Source organism: Chrysemys picta, chromosome 13 (genome assembly GCF_011386835.1).
Source record: "Chrysemys picta bellii isolate R12L10 chromosome 13, ASM1138683v2, whole genome shotgun sequence".
Taxonomy (NCBI): domain Eukaryota; kingdom Metazoa; phylum Chordata; order Testudines; family Emydidae; genus Chrysemys; species Chrysemys picta.
The window spans coordinates 17,371,449-17,392,848 of record NC_088803.1 but is presented as its reverse complement, the minus strand read 5'-3'; the positions used below and the strand labels follow the sequence as shown (position 1 = coordinate 17,392,848).

The 21,400-nt window shown below is 47.0% G+C and overlaps 2 protein-coding genes across 2 annotated transcripts; both read right to left on the bottom strand.

The window, feature by feature from the left end:
* LOC101933469 (olfactory receptor 10A7-like) lies at positions 1–915 on the bottom strand. The gene has a single exon (XM_005284253.1). It carries the CDS (start codon positions 913–915, stop codon positions 1–3), a length of 915 nt encoding a protein of 304 aa, XP_005284310.1.
* A 10,464-nt stretch (positions 916–11,379) lies between these two features.
* LOC135975261 (mediator of RNA polymerase II transcription subunit 15-like) lies at positions 11,380–13,459 on the bottom strand. Its single transcript, XM_065565463.1, has 2 exons — positions 12,550–13,459; positions 11,380–11,953 (listed from the first exon to the last, which is right to left on the bottom strand). Exons 1-2 carry the CDS (start codon positions 13,085–13,087, stop codon positions 11,451–11,453), a joined length of 1,041 nt encoding a protein of 346 aa, XP_065421535.1. The 5' UTR covers positions 13,088–13,459; the 3' UTR covers positions 11,380–11,450.
* Between the last annotated feature and the right edge of the window lie 7,941 nt (positions 13,460–21,400).

The following is a 21,400-nucleotide window of genomic DNA, read 5'->3' as shown; positions in this document are numbered from 1 at the left end:
TCATGAAAACATTTTCCTCCCCCTCAGTCTCCTCAGAGCAGCCTTCACCTCCTGGTTCCTTAGGCTGTAGATCATGGGGTTTAATGTGGGGGTGACGACGGTATAAAACAGGGCCTCCACTCTGTCCACGTCTGCTATGTGGCTGGACTTGGGCCGCAGGTACATAGCGCAGGCTGAGCCATAGAACAAGATGACCATGATGAGATGGGAGGAGCAGGTGGAGAAAGCTTTGTGCCTTCCCTCAGATGAAGTTGTCTTCAGGATGGTGTAGAGGATGCAGGCATAGGACACCAGCACCATCAGGAAGGGGATGACAGTGATTAGTAGGCTGATCAGTACAATGAAGACCTCACTACTGGAGGTGTCCCCACAGGCCAGCTTCAGCACAGGGTGGATGTCGCAGAAGAAGTGGTTGATTTCTTTGGGCCCACAGTAGGGCAAGGAGAAGATCCAAATCACTTTGCCCATGGGCATCAGGATTCCACAGAGCCAGCAGGCAGTGGCCATCTTGGTGCAGGCTCTGGGATTCATAATGGTGGGGTCGTGCAGAGGGGAGCAGATGGCCCTGTAGCGGTCATAGGCCATTGCAGCCAGCAGGTAGCACTCTGCTGTCCCAAGAGAAAGGATGAAGTGCATCTGGATGGCACACCCAGTGAAGGAGATGGTCCTCTCCTCAGAGACAAAGTTGACCAGCATCTTGGGAATGGTGACAGAGATGTAGCAGCTCTCCAGGAAGGACAGATTCCAGAGGAAGAAATACATGGGGGTGTGGAGAGCCGAGTCCAGCATTGTGATGAGGATGATGATGCTGTTGCCCATCAGGGAAATGGTGTAGATAATGGAGAAACCTACACAAAGTATTGCTCGAGTCACTGGATCCTGGGAGAAACAGAGGAAAATGAATTGGGTCACCATGCTGTGATTCCTTGTGCAGTTTCACTGGTATAGCTCATCTGAAGAAGGAAGAGGAAAAATATTTTGCATGTGGGCATTATGGGCCAGCTCATAGGGACACAGGAATGGAAGGGACCTCCTGGGTCATTCAGTGTAGTCCAATCCAATCCAGTCCTGGTTACTGCAGGCAGCCCTGTCATATCATCCCATTCATAGAATCATAGAATCATAGAATATCAGGGTTGGAAGGGACCTCAAGAGGTCATCTAGTCCAACCCCCTACTCAAAGCAGGACCAATTCCCAACTAAATCATCCCAGCCAGGGCTTTGTCAAGCCAGTTCTTAAAAACCTCCAAGGAAGGAGACTCCACCACCTCCCTAGGTAACGCATTCCAGTGCTTCACCACCCTCCTAGTGAAATAGTGTTTCCTAATATCCAACCTGGACCTCCCCCACTGCAACTTGAGACCATTGCTCCTTGTTCTGTCATCTGCCACCACTGAGAACAGCCGAGCTCCATCCTCTTTGGAACCCCCCTTCAGGTAGTTGAAGGCTGCTATCAAATCCCCCCTCATTCTTCTCTTCTGGAGACTAAACATTCCCAGTTCCCTCAGCCTCTCCTCATAAGTCATGTGCTCCAGACCCCTAATCATTTTTGTTGCCCTCCGCTGGACCCTTTCTAATTTTTCCACATCCTTCTTCTAGTGTGGGGCCCAAAACTGGACACAGTATTCGAGATGAGGCCTCACCAATGTCGAATAAAGGGGAATGATCACGTTCCTCGATCTGCTGGCAATGCCCCTACTTATACAGCCCAAAATGCCGTTAGCCTTCTTGGCAACAAGAGCACACTGTTGACTCATATCCAGCTTCTCGTCCACTGTGACCTCTAGGTCCTTTTCTGCAGAACTGCTACCTAGCCATTCGGTCCCTAGTCTGTAGCAGTGCATGGGATTCTTCCGTCCTAAGTGCAGGACTCTGCACTTGTCCTTGTTGAACCTCATCAGGTTTCTTTTGGCCCAATCCTCTAATTTGTCTAGGTCCCTCTGTATCCGATCCCTACCCTCTAGTGTATCTACCACGCCTCCTAGTTTAGTGTCATCTGCAAACTTGCTGAGAGTGCAGTCCACACCATCCTCCAGATCATTAATAAAGATATTAAACAAAACCGGCCCCAGGACCGACCCTTGGGGCACTCCGCTTGAAACCGGCTGCCAACTAGATATGGAGCCATTGATCACTACCTGTTGAGCCCGACGATCTAGCCAGCATTCTATCCACCTTACAGTCCATTCATCCACCCCATACTTCTTTAACTTGGCGGCAAGAATACTGTGGGAGACCGTATCAAAAGCTTTGCTAAAGTCAAGGAATAACACATCCACTGCTTTCCCCTCATCCACAGAGCCAGTTATCTCATCATAGAAGGCAATTAGGTTAGTCAGGCACGACTTCCCGTTGGTGAATCCATGCTGACTGTTCCTGATCACTTTCCTCTCCTCTAAATGTTTCATAATTGATTCCTTGAGGACCTGCTCCATGATGAGGTGAGGCTGACTGGCCTGTAGTTCCCCGGCTCCTCTTTCTTCCCTTTTTTAAAGATGGGCACTACTTGAGCCTTTTTCCAGTCATCCGGGACCCCGCCTGATCGCCATGAGTTTTCAAAAATAATGGCTAATGGCTCTGCAATCTCATCCGCCAACTCCTTTAGCACCCTCGGATGCAGCGCATCCGGCCCCATGGACTTGTGCACGTCCAGTTTTTCTAAATAGTCCCGAACCACTTCTTTCTCCACAGAGGGCTGGTCACCTTCTCCCCATATTGTGCTGCCCAGTGCAGCAGTCTGGGAGCTAACCTTGTTCGTGAAGACAGAGGCAAAAAAAGCATTGAGTACATTAGCTTTTTCCACATCCTCTGTCACTAGGTTGCCTCCCTCATTCAGTAAGGGGCCCACACTTTCCTTGACTTTCTTCTTGTTGCTAACATACCTGAAGAAACCCTTCTTGTTACTCTTAACATCTCTTGCTAGCTGCAACTCCAAGTGTGATTTGACCTTCCTGATTTCACTCCTGCATGCCTGAGCAATATTTTTATACTCCTCCCTGGTCATTTGTCCAAGCTTCCACTTCTTGTAAGCTTCTTTTTTGCATTTAAGATCAGCAAGGATTTCACTGTTTAGCCAAGCTGGTCACCTTCCATATTTTCTATTCTTTCTACACATCGGGATGGTTTGTTCCTGCAACCGCAATAAGGATTCATAAACTGACCCATCTCCAGTTTCTAATTGGGTAGGTTATGTGCCCCCCCCACTCCTCTGATGGGGAAGCTGTTCCTGCCTATGTGTTCTTGTGGCGACTTTGTTCTTCAGCTTCAATAGCTTGTCTCTCTTCCCGGAGTTTACCTCCTTGATGTATTTATGTCAACCAGATCCTTCTCAGCCTGCATTTTTCTAGGCTAAAAACTACAAGCTCTGATAGTCTTTTTGGTTTCATCAGCTGGTATGAGTTGGTGCAGCCACGCTGACTTTAATTAAGCTTAGCCAATTTATCCATCCATCCATCCAAATGCACACTCATCTATCTATCTATCTATCTATCTATCTATCTATCTATCTATCTATCTATCTATCTATCTATCTATCTATCTATCTATCTATCTATCTCCATACACACTCCTGTATCTATCAAGCTATCTATTTTAAAAATAAAATACAAACAGAGCACCATGATTCAGAGTTCACCTGTGTAAATCTGTAAGAAGACATTTGACTTCAATGTCGTTACTCAACAATTGCCTTGGAATAACTAAAACCCTTTTTGTCTGAATTCTGTTTGTTTTGAATGGTATTCTCTCATTTCCACGGGGGAAGAACAAAATCCTACCCAAGTGGAACAGATGTAACCATAAGCAGAACAGATCCCTTGCATATAAGAGAAATTAAAACAACAACAGACTTACCTTTGCAGCAAGTCAGGGTGCCTGTGTATGCTGTGGACGTGGTAGAGTTGGGGCATTTCATCTGCATTCTGAGCCTCCTGGGACACAATCCCTTAAGTACTCTGGGTTTAATTAGGAAGATTTTGAAGGTAAATTCTAACGTACCCCCTTGTTTTAAAATTAAACCCAATAGCTACACTGTCCTGACCTGGAGTGGCTAAAGAAAGATCCCACATCTCCCAGTAGCCTGAGTGGGCATGTCGGGCAGCCAGCACTGCTACAGATCAGGCCAGATTGAGCTATAAACTCTTGTGTTTGTCCCCATTGTCCCTTCTGGAATCACCCGCACGACGACGCATCTGTGTCTTGGCTGGGTGTTTGCTTATTTGCAACTCTCTGCTTGTTCTGTCACACACATGGATACAGCAATCAGACGTGAGTCTGCACCTTTTCCTCCCACAGAGAGGCACACGCGCGTGCACACACACACATTGAGCAGTCCTCATTCCCTCCAGCAGGAGGCAACACACACACACACACACATCTCTAGCAGGGCACAGCAGGGACACATGGACACACATTATTCCCATTCTACAGATTATCCCCATTCTACAGATGGGAACTGAGGCACTAAGGGCTGGATTGTTAAAGCTATTTATACCTCTTGGGATTTAGGTGCCTAAATTCTATGACATTTTTAAAAAAATGCACTAGATACCAATCTGCATCTTTTAGTGCCTAAATACCTTTGTAAATAGACCTCAAGTGACTTAGACTGAAGTTTGTAACAGTGTTAACAGTTGAAGCAAAGTTCTTGATATCTGTTGGGAGATAAACCAGATTCCCATAATTGTTTGTGGATGAACCAAAGTGCTTATAATGCTCTGTATCCATAATCCTTTGTTCTCAGGTGGAATCGTAGTGTATTGATGAATGATGGATTGTGTGTGTCTGCTTGCTTTGGTCCACTGAACCTTAGAATATGTGTCCTGATGTACAGGAGTCTGAGAACAGGAATGCTTGTTGTTGCATATCTCTTCTGTGATTGATGAGATAATGGCTTGTTAAACAGAGTTTTATCTTTAGCTTAACAACTGTGTAAACTGAGATGCCATGAAATGAACTTCACAGGTAGAAAGATTATGAGAATGGAATTTGTTTTGTCTCTTTTTTGTAAACATGTGGTATATGCTTGGTTCTGCTTTGAGCACTGGGTTGGACTAGATGACCTCCTTAGGTCTCTTCCAACCCCTAATCTTCTATGATTCTTTGATTCTATATAAAGGGGTGAATTTCTGCAAGATAGATGGAACAGAAGTGAAGCTGCAGAACTTCCACCTGGATTGGTGGTGCATTGATTTTTACCTTCCTATGTTGTGCTGTTTTGTCTTTGACTATTACAAATGAACTGAGCCTGGGGTATCTGATATCTAGATAAATAATCTAAATCTAACCCTAACAACAGTCAGGAACTTAACACAGTGTGACAGACTATGGATCCTTATGTTCATCCTCTTTACAAGACCGTGGTAAATTTTTTACAAAGAATGCCTGGTGAGATATCATTTGAAAACTCATAATCTGCTGAAAATTACTGTCCTGGTAAAATATATGTATCAACATTGTATGTAAAGTTACAAGATTCTGCTGCATAACATTGCGGCAACATGCCCCACATTTAAAAAAGCAGGCACAAACTAGTTCCTCAGAATCAACAGACAAAGCAACACCTATGGCAACAAAGTCAAGTGGACTATCACTGAGTTAACTGGCTGTTCTTTGGCATGAAGGAGGGGGTGAGCAAGAACTTGGCAATGGAAAACAGCTGGGGGTCCCTGTGTAAAAAGACTGGCTATCACCTGAACCCCAGCTGGAAATAATCCTCAACGAGTGCAGAATAGTATAAGAATGGAGAGAAAAAGGAAGATCATAGACTCATAGACTCATAGACTTTAAGGTCAGAAGGGACCATTATGATCATCTGGTCTGACCGCCTGCATGATGCAGGCCACAAAGCCGTCCCTACCCTTACCCTTGACACTGCTGTTGAAGTCCCCAAATCCTGTGGTTTAGAGACTTCAATTAGCAGAGAATCCTCCAGCTAGCGATCCCTGCCCCATGCTGCGGAGGAAGGCGAAAAACCTCCAGGGCCTCTGCCAATCTACCCTGGAGGAAAATTCCTTCCCGACCCCAAATATGGCGATCAGTAAAACCCCGAGCATGTAGGCAAGATTCTCCAGCCTTACCCTTATTAGCCATTATACTATTTACCAGAGATGGCACGCTGTTCCTGTGACTAAAATCAAGTTATCCCATTAGACCATTCCCTCCATAAACTTATCTAGCTTAATTTTAAAACCAGACAGGTCCTTCGCCCCCACCGTTTCCCTCGGAAGGCTGTTCCAATATTTCACCCCCCTGACGGTCAGAAACCTTCGTCTAATTTCAAGCCTAAACTTCCCCACGGCCAGTTTATATCCATTCGTTCTCGTGTCCACATTAGTACTGAGCTGGAATAATTCCTCTCCCTCCCTGGTATTTATCCCTCTGATATATTTAAAGACAGCAATCATATCCCCCCTCAGCGTTCGTTTAGTCAGGCTAAACAACCCTAGCTCCCCGAGTCTCCTTTCATACGACAGGTTTTCCATTCCTCTGATCATCCTAGTGGCCCTTCTCTGTACCCGTTCCAGTTTGAGTTCATCTTTTTTAAACATGGGAGACCAGAACTGCACACAGTACTCCAAATGAGGTCTCACCAGCGCCTTATACAACAGAAGCAGCACCTCCTTATCCCTACTAGATATACCTCGCCTAATGCATCCCAAGACCGCATTGGCTTTTTTCACCGCCACGTCACATTGTCGACTCATAGTCATCCTGCGGTCCACAAGGACCCCGAGGTCTCTCTCCTCTTCCATTACTTCCAACCGATGCGTCCCCAGCTTGTAACTAAAATTCTTGTTAGTCATCCCTAAATGCATCACCTTACACTTTTCACTATTAAATTTCATCCTATTTCTCTTACTCCAATTCACAAGGTCATTCAAGTCTCCCTGCAGAAAATCCCGATCCTCCTCCGAATTGGCAATACCTCCCAGCTTTGTGTCATCCCCAAACTTTATCAGCCCACTCCTACAATTGGTTCCGAGGTCAGTAATAAATAGATTAAATAAAATGGGTCCCAAAACCGAACCTTGAGGGACTCCACTGGTGACCTCCCTCCAACCTGACAGTTCACCCTTCAATACGATCCGCTGCAGTCTCCCCATTAACCAGTTCCTTATCCACCTCTGGATTTTCATATCGATCCCCATCTTTTCCAGTTTAACCAATAATTCCTCGTGCGGTACAGTATCAAACGCCTTACTGAAATCAAGGTATATTAGGTCTACCGCATTTCCCTTATCTAATAAGTCCGTTACTTTCTCAAAGAAGGAGATCAGATTGGTTTGGCACGATCTGCCTTTGGTAAAACCATGTTGTAATTTGTCGCAATTGCCATTGACCTCAAGGTCCTCAACTACTTTCTCCTTCAGAATTTTCTCCAGGACCTTGCACACTACAGATGTTAAACTGACAGGCCTGTAGTTACCCGGGTCACTTTTTTCCCCTTTCTTGAAAATAGGAACCACATTAGCTATTCTCCAGTCCAACGGAACAACCCCAGAGTTTACAGATTCATTAAAAATTATCGCTAAGGGGCCTGCTATTTCTTGTGCCAATTCCTTCAATATTCTCGGATGAAGATCATCCGGTCTGCCCGATTTAGTCCCATTAAGGTGTTCAAGTTTGGTTTCTACCTCGGATACGGTAACCCCCCCTCCTGTATCCCCCTCTGTCACGCTGCCAATAATCCTAATCCCTTCATTGGCCTCATTGAACACCGATGCAAAATATTCGTTTAGATATTGTGCCATGCCTAGATTATCCTTAATCTCCTCTCCAGTTAAGTCTTCAGCGGTCCCACTTCTTCTTTCTTTGCTTTCTTCCTATTTATATGGCTGTAAAACCTCTTACTATTGCTTTTAATTCCCTTCGCAAGGTCCAACTCCACACGGCTTTTGGCCTTTCTCACTCCATCTCTACATGCTCTGACCTCTCTAAGGGTATGTCTACACTACGAAATTAGTTCGAATTTATAGAAGCCGGTTTTATTGAAATCGGTTGTATACAGCCGATTGTGTGTGTCCACACATAAAATGCTCTAGGTGCTCTAGTCGGCGGACCGCGTCCACAGTACGAGGCTAGCGTCGACTTCAGGAGCATTGCACTATGGGTAGCTATCCGACAGCTATCCCACAGTTCCCGCAGTCTCCGCCGCCCCTTGGAATTCTGGGTTGAGATCCCAATGCCCGGATGATGCAAAACAGTGTCGCGGGAGGTTCTGGGTACATGTCGTCAGGCCCCTCCCCCCCCGTCACAGCAACGGCAGACAATAGATTCGTGCCTTTTTACCTGGGTTACCTGTGCAGACAACATACCACGGCAAGCATGGAGCCCGCTCAGCTCAGCTGAGCTCACCGTCACCATATGTCCTCTGGGTGCCGGCAGACGTGGGACTGCATTGCTACACAGCAGCAGCTGCTAACTGCCTTTTGGCGGTAGACGGTGCAGTAGACTGGTTGCCTTCATCGGCGATCTGGGTGCTGGCAGCCGTGGGGCTTGCCTTTTGGCAGTAGATGGTGTATTACGACTGTTAACCGTCCTATTACAAGTCGGGTCATCGCACGTTAGCAGAGTCTTCCCCGAGCACCCGATTGTGCAATAGGCCTGAAGACCATCGTCATACACTAACTGCCAAGCGCCCAGTATTTGCTGCCAAGCACCCAGAAAGATGCCGAGGGCTATCAGTCACATTGCACCGTCGTCTTAAGATGTAAAAAATAGATTTGCTCTGTATTCATTTGCTTCCCCCTCCCTCCATCAAATCAACGGCCTGCTAAACCCAGGGTTTTCAGTTTAATCTTTGGGGGGACCATTCTGTGTGACAGTTGTTTGTGTTTCTCCCTGATGCACAGCCACCGTTCTTGATTTTAATTCCCTGTACCTGTACGCCATGTCGTCACTCGGCCCGCCCTCCCTCCTTCCCCTAGTCCGTCAGATACTACTTTCGCGCCTTTTCTTTGAATTCCGGGTTGAGATCCCAATGCCCGGATGATGCAAAACAGTGTCGCGGGCGGTTCTGGGTACATGTCGTCAGGCCCCTCCCCCCTCGTCACAGCAACGGCAGACAATAGATTCGCGCCTTTTTACCTGGGTTACCTGTGCAGACAACATACCACAGCAAGCATGGAGCCCGCTCAGCTCAGCTGAGCTCACCGTCACCATATGTCCTCTGGGTGCCGGCAGACGTGGGACTGCATTGCTACACAGCAGCAGCTGCTAACTGCCTTTTGGCGGTAGACGATGTAGCATGAGTGATAGCCGTGGGGCTGGCAGCTGTAGGGCTGCATTGCACCAGCCCCTTGCCCTTTGGTAGGCGATGGTATATTATGATTGGTACCCATCGTCGTCGTACTGGAGTGGCTGTCAATCATGGCCACCTGGGCAGACATGTTTCGATGATGATGGCTACCAATCGTAATATACTATTTTCTGCCAATTGCCCAGTATTGTCTGCTAAGCACCCAGAAGAGCCCGAGGGCGATGCTGGGTGCTGGCAGACGTGGGGCTGGCAGACGTGGGGCTGCATTGCTACACAGCAGCAGCCCCTTGCCTTTTGGCATATTATGACTGGTATCCGTCATCGTCATATCACTCATGCTGCACCGTCGGCTGCCAGCTTAAGATGTAAAAAATAGATTTGTTCTGTATTCATTTGCTTCCCCTTCCTCCGTGAAATCAATGGCCTGCTAAGCCCAGGGTTTTCAGTTTAATCTTTGGGGGGACCATTCTGTGTGACAGTTGTTTGTGTTTCTCCCTGTTCCTGTACCTGTACGCCATGTCGTCACTCGGCCCTCCCTCCCTCCTGCCCTCCCTCCTTCTCCTGGTCCATCAGATACTACTTTCGCGCCTTTTTTCTGACCAGGCGCCATAGCTAGCACTGGGATCATGGAGCCCGCTCAGATCACCGTGGCAATTATGAGCACTATGAACACCACGCGCATTGTCCTGGAGTATATGCAGAGCCAGGACATGCCAAGGCGAAACCCGGACCAGGCGAGGAGGCGATTGCAGCGCGGCGACAAGAGTGATGAGGAAATTGACATGGACATAAACCTCTCACAAGGCACAGGCCCCAGCAATGTGGAAATCATGGTGTTACTGGGGCAGGTTCATGCCGTGGAATGCCGATTCTGGGCCCAGGAAACAAGCACAGACTGGTGGGACCGCATCGTACTGCAGGTATGGGACGATTCCCAGTGGCTGCAAAACTTTCGCATGTGTAAGGGCACTTTCATGGAACTTTTTGACTTGGTTTCCCCTGCCCTGAAACGCCAGGATACCAAGATGAGAGCAGCCCTCACAGTTGAGAAGCGAGTGGCGATAGCCCTGTGGAAGCTTGCAACGCCAGACAGCTACCGGTCAGTCGGGAATCAATTTGGAGTGGGCAAATCTACGGTGGGGGCTGCTGTGATCCAATTTGCCAGGGCAATGAAAGACCTGGTGATAGCAAGGGTAGTGACTCTGGGCAACGTGCAGTCAATAGTGGATGGTTTTGCTGAAATGGGATTCCCAAACTGTGGCGGGGCCATAGACGGAACCCATATCCCTATCTTGTCACCGGAGCACCAAGCCACCGACTACGTAAACTGCAAGGGGTACTTTTCAATGCTGCTGCAAGCCCTGGTGGATCACAAGGGACGTTTCACCAACATCAACGTGGGATGGCCGGGAAAGGTACATGATGCTCGCGTCTTCAGGAACTCTGCTCTGTTTCGAAAGCTGGAGGAAGGGACTTTCTTCCCGTACCAGAAAGTGACCGTTGGGGATGTTGAAATGCCTATCGTGATCCTTGGGGACCCAGCCTACCCCTTAATGCCATGGCTCATGAAGCCGTACACAGGCAGCCTGGACAGGAGTCAGGACCTGTTCAACTACAGGCTGAGCAAGTGCCAAATGGTGGTGGAATGTGCATTTGGACGTTTAAAAGCGCGCTGGCGCAGCTTACTGACTCGCTCAGACCTCAGCGAAAAGAATATCCCCATTGTTATTGCTGCTTGCTGTGCGCTCCACAATATCTGTGAGAGTAAGGGGGAGACCTTTATGGCGGGGTGGGAGGTTGAGGCAACTCGCCTGGCCGCTGATTACGCGCAGCCAGACACCAGGGCGGTTAGAGGAGCACAGCAGGGCGCGGTGCGCATCAGAGAAGCTTTGAAAACGAGTTTTGTGACTGGCCAGGCTACTGTGTGAAACTTCTGTTTGTTTCTCCTTGATGAACCCTCCAACCCCCCCCCCCCCCGACCCGGTTCACTCTACTTCCCTGTAAACCAACCACCCCACCCCACCCTCCCCTCCCCAATTCGAGCACCGCTTGCAGAGGCAATAAAGTCATTGTTTTTTCACATTCATGCATTCTTTATTAGTTCCTCACAGAAGTAGGGGGATAATTGCCAAGGTAGCCTGGGATGGGTCGGGGAGGAGGGATGGAAAAGGACACAGTGCATTTTAAAACTTTAACTCTTATTGAAGGCCAGCCTTCTGATGCTTGGGCGATCATCTGGGGTGGAGTGACTGGGTGGCCGGAGGCCCCCCCACCGTGTTCTTGGGCGTCTTGGTGAGGAGGCTATGGAACTTGGGGAGGAGGGCTGTTGGTTACACAGGGGCTGTAGTGGCGGTCTCTGCTCCTGCTGCCTTTCCTGCAACTCAACCATACGCTCGAGCATATCAGTTTCATGCTCCAGCAGACGGAGCATTGCCTCTTGCCGTCTGTCTGCAAGCTGACGCCATCTATCATCTTCAGCCCGCCACTTGCTCTGGTCATCCCGCGATTCAGCCCGCCACCTCTCCTCTCGTTCATATTGGGCTTTTCTCATCTCCGACATTGACTGCCTCCACGCATTCTGCTGTGCTCTATCAGCGTGGGAGGACATCTGCAGCTCCGTGAACATATTGTGCCTCGTGCTACGTTTTCTCTTTCTAATGTTCACGAGCCTCTGCGAAGGAGAAACATTTGCAGCTGGTGGAGGAGAAGGGAGAGGTGGTTAAAAAAGACACATTTTAGAGAACAATGGGTACACTCTTTCATTACAAGGTCGCATATTTCGGCTTGCAGGCAGCCATGGTAGGCCACAGTGTTTTGGCTTTTTTAACCTTCTTAACATGCGGGAAAGGTTGCAAACAGCAGCGCATTTCCCATATCAAGGATGAATTGGGTTGTCCATTTAAAATGGGTTTTCAATGTAAAAGGAGGGGCTGCGGTTTCCCGGTTAACATGCGGCACAAACACAAGTAAACCACCACCACCACCCCCCCCACATGATTCTCTGGGATGATTATTTCACCCTTCCCTTCCACCGCGTGGTTAACAGCGGGGAACATTTCTGTTCAGAAGAGCAGGAACGGGCGCCTCTGAATGTCCCCTTAATAAAATCACCCCATTTCAACCAGGAGAGCTTTCTGGAGATGTCCCTGGAGGATTTCCGCTCCATCCCCATACATGTTAACAGACTTTTCCAGTAGATGAACTGGCCGCGATTGCCAGGGCAAATGAATCATTAAACACGCTTGCTTTTTTTTTGTAATGTTTACAAATATTTACAAAGTTACACTCACCAGAGGTCTCCTGTGTGCCCTGAGGGTCTTGGGTGAGTTCGGGGGTTACTGGTTCCAGGTCCAGGGTCACAAACATATCCTGGCTGTTGGGGAAACCGGTTTCTCCGCTTCCTTGCTGCTGTGAGCTACCTACAGTACCTCCTTCCTCATCTTCCTCGTTCCCCGAACCGTCTTCCCTGTGTGTTTCTCCAGTGAGAGAGTCATAGCACACGGTTGGGGTAGTGGTGGCTGCACCCCCTAGGATCGCATGCAGCTCCGCGTAGTAGCGGCAAGTTTGCGGCTCTGCCCCGGACCTTCCGTTTGCTTCTCTGGCTTTGTGGTAAGCTTGCCGTAGCTCCTTAATTTTCACGCGGCACTGCTGTGTGTCCCTGTTATGGCCTCGGTCCTTCATGGCCTTGGAGATCTTTTCTAATACTTTTCCATTTCTTTTACTGCTACGGAGTTCAGCTATCACTGCTTCATCTCCCCATATGGCGAGCAGATCTCGTACCTCCCGTTCGGTCCATGCTGGAGCTCTTTTGCGATCCTGGGACTCCATCACGGTTACCTGTGCTGATGAGCTCTGCGTGGTCACCTGTGCTCTCCACGCTGAGCAAACAGGAAATGAAATTCAAACATTCGCGGGTCTTTTCCTGTCTACCTGGTCAGTGCATCTGAGTTGAGAGTGCTGTCCAGAGCGGTCACAATGAAGCACTGTGGGATAGCTCCCGGAGGCCAATAACGTCGAATTCCGTCCACACTACCCCAATTCCGACCCGCAAAGGCCGGTTTTATCGCTAATCCCCTCGTCGGAGGTGGTGTAAAGAAACCGGTTTAAAGGACCCTTTAAGTCAAAAGAAAGGGCTTCGTTGTGTGGACGTGTCCAGGCTTAATTCGGTTTAATGCTGCTAAAGTCGACCTAAACCCGTAGTGTAGACCAGGCCTAAGGTAAGTTTCCTTACTGATCCCTCCCCTCTTGCACTCTTTGTACGCTTTCTGTTTTTTTCCTGATCGCCCCTTTGAGATGGTCGCTCATCCAGCTCGGTCTAAATCTCTTGCTCACTAACCTTTTTCCCTTTTTCGGGATACAGGCCTCCGACAGCTCATGCAGCTTTAACTTAAAATAATCCCAGGCTTCTTCTGCCTTTAGATCCATTAATACGTTTGCCCAGTCCACTTCCCTTACCAGTCCTCTTAATTTGTTAAAATTAGCCTTTTTAAAATTATAAACCCTAGTCTTTGATTTAATTCTGTTACTCCTTCCATTTAGTTTAAACCGAATTAGCTCATGATCACTGGAGCCCAAGTTGTCCCCTACAACCACTTCCTCAACGAGGTCCTCACTACTCACCAAAACTAAATCCAAAATGGCCTCCCCCCTCGTCGGTTCAGCTACCACTTGATGAAGGAATTGATCAGGAAGCACATCTAGGAACATCTGAGCCCTATTATTGCTACTAGCATTTGTTCTCCAATCTATTTCCGGGAAGTTAAAGTCCCCCATGATCACATAGTTCCTATTAGTATTTACTTCCCTAAACACATTAAATAGTTCTTTATCCATATCCTGGGTTGATCCCGGCGGTCTATAGCACACCCCGAGCACTATCCCCGGAGAGGCTCTAGTAGTTCTTTTACCCAGTGTGAGTATTGCCCAGATGGACTCCTTCTTATCTATTCCATCAACTATTATTTCTTTACAGCTTATCTCATTATTGACATACAATGCCACCCCCCCACCTTTACCTTTGTTCCGGCCGTTCCTAAACAGCGCATACCCTTCCATACCTGTATTCCAGTCGTGACTGCCGTTCCACCACGTTTCAGTTATTCCTACGATATCCGGTTTCAATTCTTGGACCAGGAGCTCCAATTCCTCCATTTTGTTACCTAGGCTTCTCGCATTGGTGTATAAACATCCTAATGTATGCCGTTTAGCCTGTCTCCCATTAGTAAGGCAATTTATTACAGACCCCTTGCTGTTCATCCCCCCTCTCCTTGTTATGTCTAATCCCATCCCCCGGGCTATATCTCCTCTTATCTCATCACTTGCCCTTTCAATGTTGGAATCTGGCGTGGAGATTAACTGTACATCTCCCAACCGTCTCCCCCAACTTCCTAGTTTAAAGCTCTTTTGATGAGATGAGCCAGCCTCCCTCCCAGAAGTCTATTTCCTTCTCTGCTCAGGTGAAGCCCATTCCTTGAGAACAGCTGTCTGTCCCCGAAAGCCTCCCAGTGGCCGTACATCCCAAAGCCCTCCTTATAGCACCACTCCCTTAGCCAACTATTTATTCTCACAATCCTATCAGCCCTTTGCTGCCCTTCTCTAGGAACAGGCAGAATCCCACTAAAGATAATCTGAGCCTCTATCTCCTTGAGCGTCTTCCCCAGCCTGGCATAATCTCCCTTGATTCTCTCTAGCGAGAACCTAGCCGTGTCATTCATTCCCACATGAAGGATTATCAAGGGGTTCTTACCTGCTCCTTTTAGTATCCTTTTCAACCGCAGGTCCACATCGCGTATCTTTGCGCCCGGTAGACAGCACACCCTTCTGTTTTCCGGGTCCGCCCTGGTCACAGGCCTGTCCAATCTCCTCAGTAAAGAGTCCCCAATCACATTCACCTGCCGTCGCCTGGCAACAGTGCGATCTACTAATCTGTTCTCTGATCCCTCTAGTCCTAATCCGTGTCTGTTGCTATCTTCATCATCTCTCTCTCCTCCACTCCTCTCTGCTGACGGCTGCAACAATGCCTGAAAAAACACCAAACTGGGGGAGGGTTCGTGGTTTGAAGACAGCCAGTAAGGTCTGTAAAAAGCAAGTGGTGAGAAAAATCTTTGCTTTAAATCCATGTACCTTGCTAAGTTAAGTATTCATTCATGTTTTTTCTTTTTCTTTTCTTTGTAACCAATTTTGACTTTTATGTCTCATTACTTGTGATCACTTAAAATCAATCTTTCTGTAGTTAATAAATGTATTTTATTGTTTTATCTGAACCAGTGTGGTTGGACTGAAGTCTTTGGAAACCTCCACTTGAAATAACAGGGTTTGTGCATATCATTTTGCCTCCGTCAGCCTTGTGATCATCCTCCCTTGTGTCATTAATGAGGGAGTAAGGCTGACCTAGAAGAAAAGGCCTTAAAAGCCAGAGGCTAAGTGACAAAGGGGAACTAGTGAAGAGTGGACCATAAACAGAAGAGTTTGAGAAGGGGTTTGTAAAAGGGAGTTTTAATATAATCGCTATGGTTAGGAAAGGCTGCATCGCCAATGCCAACACTGCTTCTGTCTCCTCCACCAGCACCTTCACCAGACAGACAACCTGACCATGGATGGCTCTCTGCAGATCCTGGTGTGGATTTGCAGAGATTGTGGCCTGCATTTCCTACTCTCAGAAAGCCAGGCTGGGAGAACCTCCCAGTGTGAAAGGTGCCTGCTGGTGCAATCTCTCAGGAAGCAGGTGGGAGAGCTACAGATGGAGATTGCTAGGCTGAGGAACATCCATGCCCACGAGGAATTCCTCAAGAGTATTCACATGGAGACATCCAAGGCTGAGGACACTTTCCAGCTACAGAGGATTGCTGTCACACCACCGGGGGAGGAGGATATGGCTCGTTCACAGGGAGGACACTGACTACTGGTTACTTCTGGCAGCAGGCAGTAGTCCACCCCTACTCCCAACCCACCCACCTTAGTGACGAGGGACCATTATGCTGCCCTGGCAATGAGCGATGACGAATCAACCCCAATGGTGGAGGAGAAGCTGTATACCCCCAAGGCTGGGAGAATCGCAGCCACCACTCCCAGGAGGAAATGGAGGGTAGTGGTGGTTCGTGATTCTCTTCTGAGAGGGATGGAGGCACCCATCTATCACCCTGACATGGCATCCCAGGAGGCATGCTGCCTGCCATGGGCCTGTATACAAGATGTTAGGGAGAGTTTGTCAAGGATCATCTGTCCCTCTGACTACTATCCCATGCTACTCATCCATGTGGGCACTAATGATACTATGAGGTCTGACCCTGAGCAAATCTGAAGCGACTACAGGGCTCTGGGAGTAAGGGTGAAGGAGTTGGGGGTGAAGGAGTTGCAGGCTGTATTCTCTTCAATCCTTCCAGTCAAGGGTAGGGGCCCACGCAGAGACAGATGCATCCTAGAGGTCAATGTCTGGCTGCGAGGATGATGTCACCAGGAGAGCTTCATCTGGCAGCCCATCAGGTGGGCAGTTGGGGAGGGAATAGCATAGGAATTTTACCAAACTAGGGAGTGAGGCAGCTGGGAGAGCTGGACAGACAGGGGCTGGGCAGCCAAGGGTGCTGGCACAACAGCTGGGAACCTGGGGATTTCAGGGAACTTGAGTAACTGAGGATCTCAAAGGGCCAGGGATCTCAGGGAGCTGGGGAGCTAGCAGGTTGGAGATCTTGCACAGCCCAGGAGCTGGCTAACAGGAGATCCCAGGGACACAAACAGCTCAGTAGCCCACCAGGCAGGGAATTGGGAGTTGGGTGAGCTGAGCAGCCTACTTGCCCATCTGTCAACCAACCAAATGGCTGGCTGGTTTCCATCAAAAGTTTTGACAAGTTCAACACATTCCTGCAGAACATTTTGATTCCATTAAATGAACTTTTTCCAGTGGAAAGCTGCCTAAGGCTCTAGAGACAGAAAGAGAAAGAGGCTGATGGCTCCTACTGGAGGAGAATTAGATCTAATCTCTATGCATGTGACTAGGACACAGTTGAGGCCTCAAGTTGTACAACTAGCAACACAACTACTAAAGAAGAATTCACCGATTTTTAAGGACAGAAGGAGCCATTATGCCCACCTAGTCTGACATTCTGTATTGCACAGGCCAGAGAATTTTCTCAAGACTAAAGATGCCCATTTTGATTTCAGTGATGTTACTCCTGGTTTACACTGGAGTGAGTAAAAAGATAATTAGCCATATTGACTTACTCCTGTTTACATGGGATTAAAGGAGAGGAAAATCAGGTGCTCTGAGTTCAGTGGAGTTACTACTAATTTTCAGAGGGGTGAGTGGAAAGGACCCATCTCCAGTGGTTCAATGAGCAGGTGTCTGTTGGATTATTTTCCATCTCTTCAGTTCCTTTTTGGGCGGACTTGAAGGAAATTCCCTCTCTTTAAAGTTACACTCACGGAATCCTACTCTCTATGTGAGGGCCCTATGGTGAGAGTCCAGGACTTGGTATCAGATAAAGAGTCAGAGGAATATACAAGAAAAAATGATTAACACTAGTTTATGTGAAAAGAGAATCCATTGTCCTCAGTGCATCTTCTCCTGATTAACACAGCAGTGAGCGTATGTATGTAGAATAAGTCTCATTGACCTAAATAAGGGTTACTCTAAATTTACATGGAGATGAGTGAGAGGAGAATTCATTGGGATGCCTGATTTACACAAAGGTGGGCGAGAGGAGAATTTAAACCTTTAACTTTATTTTAACATGTTAAGCGAAAGCTAGTGTGGGAATGGAGCATCAGAAGAACAACATTGAAGACTGGTTCTTTTTCAAACAATACTTTGTAACCAAAATGTTCAGCTTCCAACTCCACCAAACAACTTAAGTCTGTGGGAAGACCCACTACAAGAATTCTTGTGTCTATAAGTTAAATTGGGTCTTCAGAGTAATTCAGGAAGGGAATTGCGATGTGTTGCCGCCCCACTATGGGGTGCCACCTGATGTACTGGGGGTACCACTGAGCCCGCCCATTCCACCAGCCTGGACTCCCTTGCCCTGTTATGCTGAGCCAGGCCAAGCCTCCTCTAGCACACACAAGGGTAAGGATATGCCCAGCTGCAGAAAGACACAGACACTGAAATCAGCTCTGCATGGGAACAATCAGCTAAGGGATTGTTGGAAATCCCAAAGGATACATGGAAACTAAGCTTAATACACTAAAGAAACTGGCTACAAGCACCAATTTCTCACCCTAAATGTTGTTTTAAGCAGGTTGAAGAGTTTCTTGAAGACAAACTGCTCTTCCTTGCAACTTAGAACTCCAGGTATTCCTTTTACAGGCCAGACACCTTCTAGCCTGGGTTCAGTCCTTCTTCTCCAGATCAGTCTTAGGTGTTTTCAGCAGTCATCTTGGGCAGGTATTCAGTGAAGAACCGACAACCCTAACACTATGCCCCATATTCTTCAGCGAGACATTATTATGATATGAATATGGCATATCTAATATGTATTTTATGCAAGATGGCTCATGTAAGATATTGGAAAAGTTATGATTTACTGAATGTGATTATATAATTTGTATGCATTTTCCATTTCTGTATCTAAAGTTAGGCATATTGACTATGTAACAATTACATCTGTGTGTATACTTGGGAAAAGCCCACCAGACAGTAATAAATCAGCCTTAATGGGCCATTAGAAAAAGACAATGAATCCTTGAAGATGTGGATCTCCCATCTGCCTGGATTTCCTTCCTGTAGACATTGCAAATAAACCTGGTTTCATAGTAATTTTGACACTGCAAGATCAGGTGGTAAGATCACCTGATACAAAATACCACCTTGGACACTGCTGGTACTTTTCCTCTGTAGGGGGATGGGGATCAAACAAAGGTTTTCTGCCTTAGGTAAATCCTTTTTAAGGCTGGGGAAGGGGGTTAATCTTGGCTCTCCTCCATTGCCTACCCAAGAAGAAAGACTGCTGAAAGTACCTGAAGGGACAAAGGAACTAACCTGAGGGGAAAAGGAGGGGTGAGTCCAGATTGAGATAGAGGTCCAGTCTGTAAGAAGAAATAACTGGAACTCTAAGCTACTTGCCTAAACTCTGCAACTTGCCTAAAATAACCTTTAGGGTGAGAAATTACTTCTTGAAACCAGAGTCTTTAAAATCTTAAACTTAGTATGCATGTTTTGTTTTATTTGCTCAGTAATCTGTTTTGTTCTGTTTGCTATCCCTTATAAACACTTAAAATCTGCCTTTTATAGTTAATAAATTTGTTTTCTTTATTATGAAACTCAGTTTGTGCAATTTCTAACTGGGAGGGCAAGAAGCTGTGCATATCTCTCTTCACATTGAGGGAGAAGGCAATTTTTTATGAGCTTGCACTGTGCAGATCTTTCTAAACAGCGCAATACAGTATTATTTCAGGTTTATTCCCCAAAGGGGGTGTGCATGTGAGTGCTGGGTGAATCCGCTCATACAGAGTTGACTTCAGTCTGTGTCTGCAGCTGGTTGTGGCCCTACCTGTGTGTGTGTGCTGCAAGAGGCCAGAGAGCCTAATGCAGCAAAACAGGGAGAGGGAATCCAGGCTGGTGGAGCAGGAGTGGCTCAGTGAAACCCCAGTGCATCAGGTGACATCCCAGAAGGGGGGGTCTAAGCTGTCACACTGACCCATTGCGTGGACTTTTCCTGGTCATGTCACTTTAGTGAGGCTTAATTCCTGCCACTCTTTCTTGTTTGTAAAACACTTTGAGATCTCAGATGCTATGGATACAGGGGGAGGGATAGCTCAGTGGTTTGAGCATTGGCCTGTTAAACCAAGGGTTGTGAGTTCAATCCTTAAATGGGCCATTTAGGGAACTGGGGTAAAAAATCTTTCTAGGGATTGGCTCTGCTTGAGCAGGGGGTTGGACAAGATGACCTCTTGAGGTCCCTTCTAACACTTATATTCTATGATATAATTAGATAGATATAAAAAAGGAGTAATTCTTAAAGCTTTTGTCCATTTCTCCCTGAATTTTAAGTTATTGTATGTTGCAAAATTTCTGCATTTTTATTCTTTCTTTTTTTCTCAGTGTTCTCTTGCCATGCCTTTTTTGAGTGTGTTGCTTGTACCTTTCTTGAATTTCTTTTGTGAATGTGTGGTTCCCATTGGGTAACCTCGCCTTCCTTTTGAACTAGAAAGAGCAGTGACCTCATCTAGTAGTTTAATTTCTATGTCTAATATTCTTGCTAAAGAAAGGCATTTCCTTTAAGGTAAGCCATTTTCCTCTCTCCATCAATTTCCCTGTTAGGTTCAAAGTTTGACTCTATTTAACACCCTTATTCCTATGGTCTAAAAATAAATATGCTATTAACTTTCCCTTCTCATTAATTTACCATGCCAATCAGCAGAGGCACCTAGGGAGAGTCGTGTTTTCCTCTCAATGATGCACAATGACACAGAAGAGACATTCACTTTGTGGGAATAGACAAATGACAAAAAAGCAGCAAGCAAGACAGTAAATCCAGTGCACTTTGCTGAGAACAACCAGGGTATTTATTGAAAGCTAAGACACGCATGGAGAAGACAGAGAGAAGGACCCATGTCCTGATCCTGGAACTTCTCAAGAAGAGGCCATATCAGAGACTCAAACTTGCCATATGTTCACCTCAGAGGTAAATTAATATTTTATATCAGATTTAGAGACATCAGAAGGCATCACAAGACATGTTATCCCCTATACCCGATGCATGGTTATTTTGCCCTCAGGCTGGTGCCTAGTCTGATGACAGGTACAGCAATGTTATGTGCTTGCTGCTTAAGACCCTACCCTTAGCAGGGAGTGGCAGATGTATGTAGGACACTCTGGGTTTCTTCTGAATCAGTGCCAGCTACATTGGAGGTGGCAGGAGTTCTTGCTGAGGTAGAGCGGTGTCTATCCAATCATTACCATTCAAATCCATACCTGGGCTTGAATTTGGAACCGTGATATACCATCAGTAATAGGAAATAACCCTGATTGTTAGAGCCTGGGTCAAATCCCATGGAAGCTGATAGAAATCTATAATGGTAATAACCAGTTGTGACATGGAAAGTGGGTTTAGATTCATTTCTGAGTGCATGCAGAAAGCTGTGCATGGTCTAACACTAGCATAATTAGAGAGCTGGTGGGCCTGTGGTTCAGGATGCAAAAAATGT

Coding starts and splice junctions, on each gene's coding strand:
- LOC101933469 (XM_005284253.1), bottom strand. CDS start 915: ATGGTGACCCAATTCATTTTCCTCTGTTTCTCCCAGGATCCAGTGACT.
- LOC135975261 (XM_065565463.1), bottom strand. CDS start 13,087: ATGGAGTCCCAGGATCGCAAAAGAGCTCCAGCATGGACCGAACGGGAG. Junction 11,954..12,549: donor GGGCACACAGGAGACCTCTG/GTGAGTGTAACT, acceptor CTCCTCCACCAG/CTGCAAATGTTTCTCCTTCG.